Source organism: Oncorhynchus clarkii, chromosome 7, assembly GCF_045791955.1.
Source record: "Oncorhynchus clarkii lewisi isolate Uvic-CL-2024 chromosome 7, UVic_Ocla_1.0, whole genome shotgun sequence".
Classification (NCBI taxonomy): Eukaryota; Metazoa; Chordata; class Actinopteri; order Salmoniformes; family Salmonidae; genus Oncorhynchus; species Oncorhynchus clarkii.
In genome coordinates, this window is record NC_092153.1 from 4,125,473 (window position 1) to 4,141,658 (window position 16,186).

At 43.6% G+C, this 16,186-nt stretch overlaps 1 protein-coding gene across 1 annotated transcript in view; it reads left to right on the plus strand.

The window, feature by feature from the left end:
- LOC139414040 (progesterone-induced-blocking factor 1-like) overlaps nt 1-16,186 on the plus strand; it is a 62,236-nt gene that overhangs the window by 23,180 nt on the left and 22,870 nt on the right. Inside the window, exons 10-12 of the mRNA XM_071161916.1 lie at nt 11,125-11,290; nt 13,470-13,620; nt 15,214-15,304. Coding sequence (XP_071018017.1) covers nt 11,125-11,290; nt 13,470-13,620; nt 15,214-15,304 — 408 coding nt within the window. The remainder of the gene's footprint in view (nt 1-11,124; nt 11,291-13,469; nt 13,621-15,213; nt 15,305-16,186) is intronic.

Below are 16,186 nucleotides of genomic sequence, written 5' to 3' on the forward strand. Positions count from 1 at the left end.
ATATATAGATGTTGTTTGTTGGTTTCTCCAGTACTTTAGAGATCTCTACAATATATAGATGTTGTTTGTTGGTTTCTCCAGTATAATATCCCAGTACTTTAGAGATCTCTACAATATATAGATGTTGTTTGTTGGTTTCTCCAGTATAATATCCCAGTACTTTAGAGATCTCTACAATATATAGATGTTGTTTGTTGGTTTCTCCAGTATAATATCCCAGTACTTTAGAGATCTCTACAATATATAGATGTTGTTTGTTGGTTTCTCCAGTATAATATCCCAGTACTTTAGAGATCTCTACAATATATAGATGTTGTTTGTTGGTTTCTCCAGTATAATATCCCAGTACTTTAGAGATCTCTACAATATATAGATGTTGTTTGTTGGTTTCTCCAGTACTTTAGAGATCTCTACAATATATAGATGTTGTTTGTTGGTTTCTCCAGTATAATATCCCAGTACTTTAGAGATCTCTACAATATATAGATGTTGTTTGTTGGTTTCTCCAGTGTAATATCCCAGTACTTTAGAGGTCTCTACAATATATAGATGTTGTTTGTTGGTTTCTCCAGTACTTTAGAGATCTCTACAATATATAGATGTTGTTTGTTGGTTTCTCCAGTACTTTAGAGGTCTCTACAATATATAGATGTTGTTTGTTGGTTTCTCCAGTACTTTAGAGATCTCTACAATATATAGATGTTGTTTGTTGGTTTCTCCAGTACTTTAGAGGTCTCTACAATATATAGATGTTGTTTGTTGGTTTCTCCAGTACTTTAGAGATCTCTACAATATATAGAGGTTGTTTGTTGGTTTCTCCAGTACTTTAGAGATCTCTACAATATATAGATGTTGTTTGATGGTTTTTCCAGTACTTTAGAGGTCTCTACAATATATAGATGTTGTTTGTTGGTTTCTCCAGTGTAATATCCCAGTACTTTAGAGATCTCTACAATATATAGATGTTGTTTGTTGATTTCTCCAGTACTTTAGAGGTCTCTACAATATATAGATGTTGTTTGTTGGTTTCTCCAGTACTTTAGAGATCTCTACAATATATAGATGTTGTTTGATGGTTTCTCCAGTGTAATATCCCAGTACTTTAGAGGTCTCTACAATATATAGAGGTTGTTTGTTGGTTTCTCCAGTGTAATATCCCAGTACTTTAGAGATCTCTACAATATATAGATGTTGTTTGTTGGTTTCTCCAGTGTAATAACCAGGTAAGCTAGTTGAGAGCAAGTTCTCATTTGCAACTGCGACCTGGCCAAGATAAAGCAAAGCAATTCGACACAAACAACAACACATGGAGTAAAACAAACATACAGTCAATAATACAGTAGAAACAAGTCTATATACGATGTGAGCAAATGAGGTGAGATAAGGGAGGTAAAGGCAAAAAAAGGCCATGGTGGCAAAGTAAATACAATATAGCAAGTAAAACACTGGAATGGTCGATTTGCAGTGGAAGACTGTGTAAGGTAGAGATAGAAATAATGGGGTGCAAATGAGCAAAATCAATAAATACAGTAGGGGGAGAGGTAGTTGTTTGGGCTAAATTATAGATGGGCTATGTACAGGTGCAGTAATCTGTGAGCTGCTCTGACAGCTGGTGCTTAAAGCTAGTGAGGGAGATATGAGTCTCCAGCTTCAGTGATTTTTGCAGTTCGTTCCAGTCAGCGGCAGCAGAGAACTGGAAGGAAAGACGACCAAAGGAGGAATTGGCTTTGGGGGTGACCAGTGAGATATACCTGCTGGAGCGCGTGCTACGAGTGGGTGCTGCTATGGTGACCAGTGAGCTGAGATAAGGGGGGACTTTACCTAGAAGGGTCTTGTAGATGACCTGGAGCCAGTGGGTTTGGCGACGAGTATGAAGCGAGGGCCAGCCAATGAGAGCATACAGGTCGCAGTGATGGGTAGTGTATGGGGCTTTGGTGACAAAACGGATTGCACTGTGATAGACTGCATCCAATTTGTTGAGTAGGGTATTGGAGGCTATTTTGTAAATGACATCGTCGAAGTCAAGGATTGGTAGGATAGTCAGTTTTACGAGGGTATGTTTGGCAGCATGAGTGAAGGATGCTTTGTTGCGATATAGGAAGCCGATTCTAGATTTAACTTTGGATTGGAGATGCTTAATGTGAGTCTGGAAGGAGAGTTTGCAGTCTAACCCGACACCCAGGTATTTGTAGTTGTCCACATATTCTAAGTCAGAACCGTCCAGAGTGGTGATGCTGGATGGGCGGGCAGGTAACGGGCAGTGATCGGTTTGGTTTTACTTGCGTTTAAGAGCAGTGGATTTATCGGTGGTGACAGTGTTCAGAGGTCTGCTTCACAGGTCTCCTTCACAGGTCTCCTTCACAGGTCTCCTTCACAGGTCTCCTTCAGAGGTCTCCTTCACAGGTCTCCTTCACAGGTCTGCTTCACAGGTCTCCTTCACAGGTCTCCTTCACAGGTCTCCTTCAGAGGTCTCCTTCACAGGTCTCCTGAAACTGCTCCAGTCACATTTCATCCCTGTAGCCTGGGGGAGCTCCTCGTACAACGGTCCTCTTCCTGTTGACATCACGTGTCCACATAGTGACCCACGAATAATGATATATACATTCTGTCTTCTCTACATGTCAAGCTGCCGTTGATAGACGTTGATAAGGATGGGTGTCATAGTAACAGCAATGGTCAGTGTGATGGGTGTCACGGTAACTATGGGCGTCACGGTAACAGTAATGGTCAGTGTGATGGGTGTCACGGTAACTATGGACGTCACGGTAACAGTAATGGTCAGTGTGATGGGTGTCACGGTAACAGTAATGGTCAGTGTGATGGGTGTCACGGTAACTATGGACGTCACGGTAACAGTAATGGTCAGTGTGATGGGTGTCACGGTAACAGTAATGGTCAGTGTGATGGGTGTCACGGTAACAGTAATGGTCAGTGTGATGGGTGTCACGGTAACAGTAATGGTCAGTGTGATGGGTGTCACGGTAACAGTAATGGTCAGTGTGATGGGTGTCACGGTAACAGTAATGGTCAGTGTGATGGGTGTCACGGTAACAGTAATGGTCAGTGTGATGGGTGTCACGGTAACAGTAATGGTCAGTGTGATGGGTGTCACGGTAACAGTAATGGTCAGTGTGATGGGTGTCACGGTAACAGTAATGGTCAGTGTGATGGGTGTCACGGTAACAGTAATGGTCGGTGTGATGGATGTCACGGTAACAGTAATGGTCAGTGTGATGGGTGTCACGGTAACTATGGACGTCACGGTAACAGTAATGGTCAGTGTGATGGGTGTCACGGTAACTATGGACGTCACGGTAACAGTATTGGTCAGTGTGATGGGTGTCACGGTAACTATGGACGTCACGGTAACAGTAATGGCCAGTGTTCAAATCCCAATGTTTTATTTGACTTTTTGAGTGTGAAGACCCCCACCCCCCGTGTAGATCAATGACATATTTCTCCCTGGTTGTTGTAGATCCTAATGGCAGTATTTAGGTCCCAGCTACTGTATCTCAGGCCTGGTTTCCCTAGTCCTCCTCCCCAGCAGAGCAGTAGTGATCTCAGAGGGATGTAGGACTGTCACTGAGCTAGTCCCAGTGCTGCGTGCCGCACATTCCTCCGCACATTCCTGTAGGTCCTGTACAGCAGCTGGCCGTCCCCTGTTGTTCTGCTGGGGGCATGGAGCTCCCAGTCCCTTCGACCACCCCCCCCCCACGGCTCCCATTCACCCAGGCAGCAGGCACTTGTTGTGGGGCCAACAACGACAGATGCTGCGCCAGCAGCCCAGCCCCCCTATCACACGATGTACGACATCCCGCTATTCTGGGATAAGGAAAGATAAGGACATGTTTGATATCTATGGTGTCAACACATTTCTGTACATGCTGGCACCATACCGGGTCTCTAGTGTCAGTGGTTCCAGTCCTCCAGAACCCATTATATACTGGGTCTCTAATGTCAGTGGTTCCAGTCCTCTAGAACCCCCAACAGAACACATTATATACTGGGTCTCTGTCAGTGGTTCCAGTCCTCCAGAACCCCCAATAGAACCCATTATAAACTGGGTCTCTAATGCCAGTGGTTCCAGTCCTCCAGAACCCCCAACAGAACACATTATATACTGGGTCTCTAATGCCAGTGGTTCCAGTCCTCCAGAACCCCCAACAGAACACATTATATACTAGGTCTCTAATGTCAGTGGTTCCAGTCCTCCAGAACCCCTAACAGAACACATTATATACTGGGTCTCTAATGTCAGTGGTTCCAGTCCTCCAGAACCCCTAACAGAACCCATTATATACTGGGTCTCTAATGTCAGTGGTTCCAGTCATCCAGAACCCCCAACAGAACACATTATATACTGGTTCTCTAATGTCAGAGGTGTCCAACTCCAACACTGATATGATTTGGTAATAATTCCAGTGTATTAAGCAACAGTGATGTGGTTTTCAGTGGAAGTATTCTCCTTCCCCGCAGGCCAACACCTGCCTTTTCACCTGCCTTTTCACCTGTCTTTTCACTATGCCACAAACAGACAGACTTCTTCTATGGTGGTTCGACATTATGGCCCAGTATTGATACAGTAACACTAGAGAAAGGCTTGGCGGACGGACACAATGGTTTATTACCGTGTTACAGTAACACTAGAGAAATGCCACTGGTTCGAATCCCTGACCACGTGGAACATCTACCACTGTGCCCTTGAGCAAGGCACTTCACCTTAATAGCTCCCGTAAGTCAATGGTTTATTACCGTGTTAATGCCACTGGTTCGAATCCCTGACCACGTGGAACATCTGCCACTGTGCCCTTGAGCAAGGCACTTCACCTTAATAGCTCCCGTAAGTCAATGGTTTATTACCGTGTTACAGTAACACTAGAGAAATGCCACTGGTTCGAATCCCTGACCACGTGGAACATCTGCCACTGTGCCCTTGAGCAAGGCACTTCACCGTAAGTCTTCTACACCTCCGGAAAGTTTTCAGACCCCTTGATTTATTTTTGCACCTTTTGTTTCCTGTTGAGTCTAATTCTAAAATTGATTAAATAAAAAAAAAATTACCTCGTCAATCTTATTTTTTTTAACCTTTATTTAACTAGGCAAGTCAGTTTAAGAACAAATTCTAATTTACAATGACGGCCCTAGGAACTGTGGGTTTAACTGCCTTGTTCAGGGGCAGAACGACAGATGTGTACCGTGTCAGCTCGGGGATTCGAACGCTCTAACCACTAGGAAACCCCGCCGCCAATCTACACCCAATACAATACAACACACCATACCCCATAATGACATCACAATACCCCATAATGACATCACAATACCCCATAATGACATCACAATACCCCATAATGACATCACAATACCCCATAATGACATCACAATACCCCATAATGACATCACAATACCTCATATTGACAAAGTGGGAACATGTTTTTAAGACATTTTTGCAAATGTATTAAAAATAACTAAAAACAGAAACCTTATTTTCATAAGTATTCAGACCCTTTGCTATGAGACTCCAAATTGAGCTCAGGTGCATCCTGTTTACATTGATCATCCTTGAGGTGTTTCTACAACTTGATTGGAGTCCACCTGTGGTAAATTCAACTGATTGGACATGATTTGGAAAGGCACACGCCTGTCTATATAAGGTCCCACAGTTGACAGTGCATGTCAGAGCAAAAACCAAGCCAAGAGGTTGAAGGAATTGTCTGTAGAGCTCCGAGACAGGATTGTGTCGAGGCACAGATCTGGGGAAGGGTAACAAAAAAGTTTGGCAGCATTAAAGGTCCCGAAGAACGCCGAGGCCTCCATAATTTTTAATGGAAGAAGTTTGGATCCACCAAGACTGTCTCTGCAGTCCTCCGCCAATTAGGCTTCATGGTAAAGTGGCCAGACGGAAGCCATTCCTCAGTAAAAGGCACATGACAGCCCGCTTGGAGTTTGCTAAAAAGCACCTAAAGGACTCTCAGTTCATGAGAAACAAGATTCTCTGGTCTGATGAAACCAAGATGAAACTCTTTGGCCTGAATGCCAAGCGTCACGCCTGGAGGAAACTTGGCACCGTCCCTACGGTGAAGCATGGTGGTTGAGGGGGATGTTTTTCATTGGCAGGGGACCTGGAGACTAGTCAGGATCGAGGGAAAGATAAACAGAGCACAGAGAGATCCTTGATGAAAACCTTCTCCAGAGCGCTCAGGACCTCAGACTGGGGCGAAGGTTCACCTTCCAACAGGACAACGACCCTAAGCACACGGCCAAGACAACGCAGGAGTGGCTTCGGGACAAGTCTCTGAATGTCGTTCAGTGGCCAGGCCAGAGCCCGGACTTGAACCTGATCAAACATCTCTGGAGAGACCTGAAAATAGCTGTGCAGCGACACTCCCCATCGACACTCGACCTGACGGAGCTTGAGAGGATCTGCAGAGAAGAATGGGAGAAACTCCCCCAAATACAGCTGTGCCAAGCTTGTAGCATCATACCCAAGAAGACTGGAGGCTGTAATCACTGCCAAAGGTGCTTCAACAAAGTACTAAGTAAAGGGTCTGAATACTTATGTAAATGTGATAACATATTTTTTTTTAAAGAAAGAAATTTGCCAAAATGTCAACACATGTTCTTGCTTAATCATTACGGGGTATTATGTGCAGATTGACGTAACAAAATGTGGGAAAAGTCCAGGGGTCTGAATACTTTCCGAATGCACTGTAAATTACTAAAATGTATTTACATAAATTAAAACATTAAACAACAGGATTATTCTTTCTTCTACCAGGCAATTTGCCAGCGCTAATTAGATGTGGGCTAACGGAAACCCTGGAGCGTGTGGTGGTGAGCCCGTGTGAGAGGTGCCATATGCCCTGTCCGGACTTGCCTATGCGGCCACCAGAAACTCAGGAGTAAAACAGGAAACTGGTGACTCCCCTCCACAGCTAGTCTCTCTGCGTCAGCCTCAAACAGAATACAATACGAACTGACGGTCTGATTGAGAAACAACAGTTTATACAGTTGAAGTCAGAAGTTTATACATACACCTTAGCCAAATACGTTTTAACTCAGTTTTTCCACAATTCCTGACATTTTAGTTTAGTTTAGTTAAGATCACCACTTTATTTTAAGAATGTGAAATGTCAGAATAATAGTAGAGATAATTATTTATTTCAGCATTTATTTCTTCCATCACATTCCCAGTGGGTCAGAAGTTTACATCGACTCAATTAATATTTGGTAGCAATTGCCTTTAAATTGTTTAACTTGGGTCAAACGTTTTGGGTATCCTTCCACAAGCTTCCCACGATAGGTTGGGTGAATTTTGGCCCATTCCTCCTGACAGAGCTGGTGTAACTGAGTCAGGTTTGTAGGCCTCCTTGCTCGCACACGCTTTTTCAGTTCTGCCCACACATTTTCTATAGGATTGAGGTCAGGGCTTTGTGATGGCCACTCCAATACCTTGACTTTGTTGCCATTTTGCCACAACTTTGGAAGTATGCTTTGGAAGTATGCTTGGGGTCATAACATCTAGCAAATTACACAGCAGCGCTGACGCAGAACAGGAAGCCAGTTCATAGTAGCAGGAAGTGGCAGCAGGATGAGTGAGCAGACTCAGTCGGCTAAAATAGACCCAATCAGGTAGGTGTGATTTGTTCCTAGCCTTGTCTAATTGGTGCCATCTCAGCTGATGCGTAAGCCTGAAGCAGGGCATTTGGGTTTCCCCTCTGAACAGGCCCAGTTTCATATCTTACACCCACCAGTCAGATTGAGAAACAACAGTTTAATCGATCAACATGAGTCAAATCAATATCACGTTATCGTGTTTATTATGTTGTTAAATATGGAACCATTTCCTGTCCAGTATCACTGCAGGTGGTTTGTAGTCAGTGATAAATATGGAACCATTTCCTGTCCAGTATCACTGCAGGTGGTTTGTAGTCAGTGATATATATGGAACCATTTCCTGTCCAGTATTACTGCAGGTGGTTTGTAGTCAGTGATAAATATGGAACCATTTCCTGTCCAGTATCACTGCAGGCGGTTTGTAGTCAGTGATAAATATGGAACCGTTTCCTGTCTAGTATCACTGCAGGTGGTTTGTAGTCAGTGATAAATATGGAACCATTTCCTGTCCAGTATCACTGCAGGTGGTTTGTAGTCAGTGATACACAAGGCCAATAGAACATAGAGTAAGGAGACCTCTACTCTCTCTATCCCAACTTCACACACGTGTTTAACTGAACAGCCCCCATGCAAGATTCACTGGGAAGAGTTCATGTGTCTTGTCTCTGGATAAGAACTCAAATGTAAAACTGTCTCTGTGTCCCCAGGTTAAATATATATAACTGTGTGTGTCCCCAGGTTAAATATATATAACTGTGTGTCCCCAGGTTAAATATATATAACTGTGTGTGTGTCCCCAGGTTAAATATATATAACTGTGTGTGTGTCCCCAGGTTAAATATATATAACTGTGTCCCCAGGTTAAATATATATAACTGTGTGTCCCCAGGTTAAATATATATAACTGTGTGTGTGTCCCCAGGTTAAATATATATAACTGTGTGTGTGTCCCCAGGTTAAATATATATAACTGTGTGTGTGTCCCCAGGTTAAATATATATAACTGTGTGTGTGTCCCCAGGTTAAATATATATAACTGTGTGTGTCCCCAGGTTAAATATATATAACTGTGTGTCCCCAGGTTAAATATATATAACTGTGTGTCCCCAGGTTAAATATATATAACTGTGTGTGTGTCCCCAGGTTAAATATATATAACTGTGTGTGTGTCCCCAGGTTAAATATATATAACTGTGTGTGTGTCCCCAGGTTAAATATATATAACTGTGTGTGTGTCCCCAGGTTAAATATATATAACTGTGTGTGTGTCCCCAGGTTAAATATATATAACTGTGTGTGTCCCCAGGTTAAATATATATAACTGTGTCCCCAGGTTAAATATATATAACTGTGTGTCCCCAGGTTAAATATATATAACTGTGTGTCCCCAGGTTAAATATATATAACTGTGTGTGTTCCCAGGTTAAATATATATAACTGTGTGTGTGTCCAGGTTAAATATATATAACTGTGTGTGTCCCCAGGTTAAATATATATAACTGTGTGTGTCCCCAGGTTAAATATATATAACTGTGTCCTCAGGTTAAATATATATAACTGTGTCCCCCCAGGTTAAATATATATAACTGTGTCCCCAGGTTAAATATATATAACTGTGTGTGTTCCCAGGTTAAATATATATAACTGTGTGTGTCCCCAGGTTAAATATATATAACTGTGTGTGTCCCCAGGTTAAATATATATAACTGTGTGTGTTCCCAGGTTAAATATATATAACTGTGTGTGTTCCCAGGTTAAATATATATAACTGTGTGTGTCCCCAGGTTAAATATATATAACTGTGTGTGTCCCCAGGTTAAATATATATAACTGTGTGTGTTCCCAGGTTAAATATATATAACTGTGTGTGTCCCCAGGTTAAATATATATAACTGTGTCCCCAGGTTAAATATATATAACTGTGTGTGTGTGTCCCCAGGTTAAATATATATAACTGTGTCCCCAGGTTAAATATATATAACTGTGTCCCCAGGTTAAATATATATAACTGTGTCCCCAGGTTAAATATATATAACTGTGTCCCCAGGTTAAATATATATAACTGTGTCCCCAGGTTAAATATATATAACTGTGTCCCCAGGTTAAATATATATAACTGTGTGTCCCCAGGTTAAATATATATAACTGTGTGTGTCCCCAGGTTAAATATATATAACTGTGTGTGTCCCCAGGTTAAATATATATAACTGTGTGTGTCCTCAGGTTAAATATATATAACTGTGTCTCTGTGTCCCCAGGTTAAATATATATAACTGTGTGTCCCCAGGTAAAATATATATAACTGTGTGTGTCCCCAGGTTAAATATATATAACTGTGTGTGTGTGTCCAGGTTAAATATATATAACTGTGTGTGTCCCCAGGTTAAATATATATAACTGTGTGTGTCCCCAGGTTAAATATATATAACTGTGTGTGTGTCCCCAGGTTAAATATATATAACTGTGTGTGTGTGTCCAGGTTAAATATATATAACTGTGTGTGTCCCCAGGTTAAATATATATAACTGTGTGTGTGTCCAGGTTAAATATATATAACTGTGTGTGTCCCCAGGTTAAATATATATAACTGTGTGTGTGTGTCCAGGTTAAATATATATAACTGTGTGTGTCCCCAGGTTAAATATATATAACTGTGTGTGTCCCCAGGTTAAATATATATAACTGTGTGTGTCCTCAGGTTAAATATATATAACTGTGTGTGTCCCCAGGTTAAATATATATAACTGTGTCCCCAGGTTAAATATATATAACTGTGTGTCCCCAGGTTAAATATATATAACTGTGTTTCCCCAGGTTAAATATATATAACTGTGTCTCTGTGTCCCCAGGTTAAATATATATAACTGTGTCTCTGTGTCCCCAGGTTAAATATATATAACTGTGTGTGTTCCCAGGTTAAATATATATAACTGTGTGTCCCCAGGTTAAATATATATAACTGTGTGTGTGTTCCCAGGTTAAATATATATAACTGTGTGTCCCCAGGTTAAATATATATAACTGTGTGTGTGTCCCCAGGTTAAATATATATAACTGTGTGTGTGTCCCCAGGTTAAATATATATAACTGTGTTTCCCCAGGTTAAATATATATAACTGTGTCTCTGTGTCCCCAGGTTAAATATATATAACTGTGTGTGTCCCCAGGTTAAATATATATAACTGTGTGTGTCCCCAGGTTAAATATATATAACTGTGTGTGTGTCCCCAGGTTAAATATATATAACTGTGTGTGTCCCCAGGTTAAATATATATAACTGTGTGTGTCCCCAGGTTAAATATATATAACTGTGTCTCTGTGTCCCCAGGTTAAATATATATAACTGTGTGTGTTCCCAGGTTAAATATATATAACTGTGTGTGTCCCCAGGTTAAATATATATAACTGTGTGTGTGTTCCCAGGTTAAATATATATAACTGTGTGTCCCCAGGTTAAATATATATAACTGTGTGTTCCCAGGTTAAATATATATAACTGTGTGTCCCCAGGTTCCGTGGTGTCCAGACGGGGACAGACAGCCGAGTGGCAGAGCTCCTGAACCAGGTGAAGCTGAAGAGCTTTGAGACAGAGCGCTCTCAGATGTTACAGGAGGAGACCGCCAGGAACCTGGGACAGTGTCAGATGGAGACAGAGAAACACCAGAAGAAGCTAGAGGTAGAGGTCCCAAATGGTGCCCTATTCCCTATATAGTGCACTACTTTAGACCAGGGCCCTATAGAACCCTATTCCCTATATATTACACTACTTTAGACCAGAGCCCTATAGAACCCTATTCCCTATATAGTGCACTACTTTAGACCAGGTCCCTATAGAACCCAATTCCCTATATAGTGCACTACTTTAGACCAGGTCCCTATAGAACCCAATTCCCTATATAGTGCTCTACTTTAGACCAGGGCCCTATAGAACCCTATTCCCTATATAGTGCACTACTTTAGACCAGAGCCCTATAGAACCCAATTCCCTATATAGTGCACTACTTTAGACCAGGTCCCTATAGAACCCAATTCCCTATATAGTGCTCTACTTTAGACCAGGGCCCTATAGAACCCTATTCCCTATATAGTGCACTACTTTAGACCAGGTCCCTATAGAACCCAATTCCCTATATAGTGCTCTACTTTAGACCAGGGCCCTATAGAACCCTATTCCCTATATAGTGCACTACTTTAGACCAGAGCCCTATAGAACCCAATTCCCTATATAGTGCACTACTTTAGACCAGGTCCCTATAGAACCCAATTCCCTATATAGTGCTCTACTTTAGACCAGGGCCCTATAGAACCCTATTCCCTATATAGTGCACTACTTTAGACCAGAGCCCTATAGAATCCAATTCCCTATATAGTGCTCTACTTTAGACCAGGGCCCTATAGAACCCTATTCCCTATATAGTGCACTACTTTAGACCAGAGCCCTATTCCCTATATAGTGCACTACTTTAGACCAGGTCCCTATAGAACCCAATTCCCTATATAGTGCTCTACTTTAGACCAGGGCCCTATAGAACCCTATTCCCTATATAGTGCACTACTTTAGACCAGAGCCCTATTCCCTATATAGTGCACTACTTTAGACCAGGGCCCTATAGAACCCAATTCCCTATATAGTGCACTACCTTAGACCAGGACCCTATAGAACCCTATTCCCTATATAGTGCACTACCTTAGACCAGGACCCTATAGAACCCTATTCCCTATATAGTGCACTACCTTAGACCAGGACCCTATAGAACCCTATTCCCTATATAGTGCACTACCTTAGACCAGGACCCTAGAGGAGGAACCAGAACCAGACTACTGGAATCCTAAGCATTTTGGTTGTTAGAACGTCCTAGTAGGGCAGACCATTAGCTCTGGTCCAGGGTGTTACATACAACCCCTTAGCTCTGGTCCAGGGTGTTTACATACAACCCATTAGCTCTGGTCCAAGATGTTACATACAGCCCCTAGATCTGGTCCAGGGTGTTACATACAGCCCCTTAGCTCCGGTCCAGGGTGTTACATACAGCCCATTAGCTCTGGTCCAGGGTGTTACATACAGCCTGTAGCTCTGGTCCAGGGTGTCACATACAGCCCCTAGATCTGGTCCAAGATGTTACATACAGCCCCTAGATCTGGTCCAGGGTGTTACATACCGCCCATTAGCCCTGGTCCAGGGTGTTACATACAGCCCCTTAGCTCCAGTCCAGGGTGTTACATACAGCCCCTTGGCTCTGGTCCAGGGTGTTACATACAGCCCCCTAGCTCTGGTCCAGGGTGTTACATACAGCCCATTAGCCCTGGTCCAGGATGTTACATACAGCCCTTAGCTCCTGTCCAGGGTGTTACATACAGCCCCTTAGCTCCTGTCCAGGGTGTTACATACAGCCCCTTAGCTCCTGTCCAGGGTGTTACATACAGCCCTTAGCTCCTGTCCAGGGTGTTACATACAGCCCTTAGTTCCTGTCAAAGGTGTTACATAAAGCCTTTAGCTCCGGTCCAGGGTGTTACATACTGCCATTGGCTCTGGTCCAGGGTGTTCCATACAGCCCTTAGCTCCTGTCCAGGGTGTTACATAATGCCCTTAGCTCCTGTCCAGGGTGTTACATACAGCCCTTAGCTCCTGTCCAGGGTGTTACATAAAGCCCTTAGCTCCTGTCCAGGGTGTTACATACTGCCCTTAGCTCCTGTCCAGGGTGTTACATACAGCCCTTAGCTCCTGTCCAGGGTGTTACATACAGCCCTTAGCTCCTGTCCAGGGTGTTACCTAAAGCCCTTAGCTTCGGTCCAGGGTGTTACATACGGCTTGCTGAGCCCTGGCCCACAGCTAACTGCCCCTGGTCTTCCATCAGGTCATGACCAAGGAGTTGTACAGGCTTCAGGCGTCCTCAGAGAAGCAGATAACGGAACTCCAGGCCCAGAATGCTGAGCAGCAGGCCAGACTACAGACCTACGAGAAACTGGAGCAGGAGCTGGACGATGTCACCATGCAGGCTGCTGAAAGTAATGTCCTCACGACGTTAGGATAGTCATGTTGGCACGACGTTAGAGTCACGTTGGCACGACGTTAGAGTCACGTTCTCACGACGTTAGGATAGTCATGTTGGCACGACGTTAGTCACGTTGGCACGACGTTAGAGTCACGTTCTCACGACGTTAGGATAGTCATGTTGGCACGACGTTAGAGTCACGTTGGCACGACGTTAGAGTCACGTTCTCACGACGTTAGGATAGTCATGTTGGCACGACGTTAGAGTCACGTTGGCACGACGTTAGAGTCACGTTCTCACGACGTTAGGATAGTCATGTTGGCACGACGTTAGAGTCACGTTGGCACGACGTTAGAGTCACGTTCTCACGACGTTAGGATAGTCATGTTGGCACGACGTTAGAGTCACGTTGGCACGACGTTAGAGTCACGTTCTCACGACGTTAGGATAGTCATGTTGGCACGACGTTAGAGACACGTTGGCACGACGTTAGAGTCACGTTCTCACGACGTTAGGATAGTCATGTTGGCACGACGTTAGAGTCACGTTGGCACGACGTTAGAGTCACGTTCTCACGACGTTAGGATAGTCATGTTGGCACGACGTTAGAGTCACGTTGGCACGACGTTAGAGTCACGTTCTCACGACGTTATGATAGTCACGTTGGCACGACGTTCGAGTCACGTTCTCACGACGTTAGGATAGTCATGTTGGCACGACGTTAGAGTCACGTTGGCACGACGTTAGAGTCACGTTCTCACGACGTTAGGATAGTCATGTTGGCACGACGTTAGGATAGTCATGTTGGCACGACGTTAGGATAGTCACGTTGGCACGACGTTAGGATAGTCACGTTGGCACGACGTTAGAGTCACGTTCTCACGACGTTAGGATAGTCACGTTGGCACGACGTTAGAGTCACGTTCTCACGACGTTAGGATAGTCATGTTGGCACGACGTTAGAGTCACGTTGGCACGACGTTAGAGTCACGTTCTCACGTCGTTAGGATAGTCATGTTGGCACGACGTTAGGATAGTCATGTTGGCACGACGTTAGGATAGTCATGTTGGCACAACGTTAGAGTCACGTTCTCACGACGTTAGAGTCACGTTGGCACGACGTTAGAGTCACGTTCTCACGACGTTAGGATAGTCATGTTGGCACGACGTTAGAGTCACGTTGGCACGACGTTAGAGTCATGTTGGCACGACGTTAGGATAGTCATGTTGGCACGACGTTAGAGACACGTTGGCACGACGTTAGGATAGTCATGTTGGCACGACGTTAGAGTCACGTTCTCACGACGTTAGGATAGTCATGTTGGCACGACGTTAGAGTCACGTTCTCACGACGTTAGAGTCACGTTGGCACGATGTTAGGATAATACTAGTAGCAGTGATTGACACTACTAATTATCTGACTATAAAATGTGCTGCACAACCAGCAGAGTGATACACACACACACACACACACACACACACACACACACACACACACACACACACACACACACACACACACACACACTGCTCTGATGCAATATGTTCCGTTATGAAATGTAACCAACCATTCATTCTTTCCGTTGGTCGTTGTCTCTCTGGTCAGTTGATGATGAGCAGGAAGCAGAGAGAGTTCTGTTCTCCTATGGTTACGGTGCCAACGTTCCCACAACCGCCAAGAGACGACTCAGGCAGAGGTGAGATCTGATCTGACGGGGTACGGCCTCTTATTCACTATGGGCCCTGGTCTACAGTAGTGCACTATATAGGGTTCTATAGGGTCCTGGTCTAAAGTAGTGCACTATATAGGGAATAGGGTTATATAGGGCCCTGGTCTAAAGTAGTGCACTATATAGGGAATAGGGTTCTATAGGGTCCTGGTCTAAAGTAGTGCACTATATAGGGTTCTATAGGGCCCTGGTCTAAAGTATTGCACTATATAGGGTTCTATAGGGCCCTGGTCTAAAGTATTGCACTATATAGGGTTCTATAGGGCCCTGGTCTAAAGTAGTGCACTATATAGGGAATAGGGTTCTATAGGGTCCTGGTCTAAAGTAGTGCACTATATAGGGAATAGGGTTATATAGGGCCCTGGTCTAAAGTAGTGCACTATATAGGGAATAGGGTTCTATAGGGTCCTGGTCTAAAGTAGTGCACTATATAGGGTTCTATAGGGTCCTGGTCTAAAGTAGTGCACTATATAGGGTTATATAGGGTCCTGGTCTAAAGTAGTGCACTATATAGGGTTCTATAGGGTCCTGGTCTAAAGTAGTGCACTATATAGGGTTCTATAGTGTTCTATAGGGTCCTGGTCTAGGGAATAGGGTTCTATAGGGTCCTGGTCTAAAGTAGTGCACTATATAGGGTTCTATAGGGCCCTGGTCTAAAGTAGTGCACTATATAGGGAATAGGGTTCTATAGGGGTCTGGTCTAAAGTAGTGCACTATATAGGGAATAGGGTTATATAGGGCTCTGGTCTAAAGTAGTGCACTATATATAGGGAATAGGGTTATATAGGGCTCTGGTCTAAAGTAGTGCACTATATATAGGGAATAGGGTTCTATAGGGCTCTGGTCTAA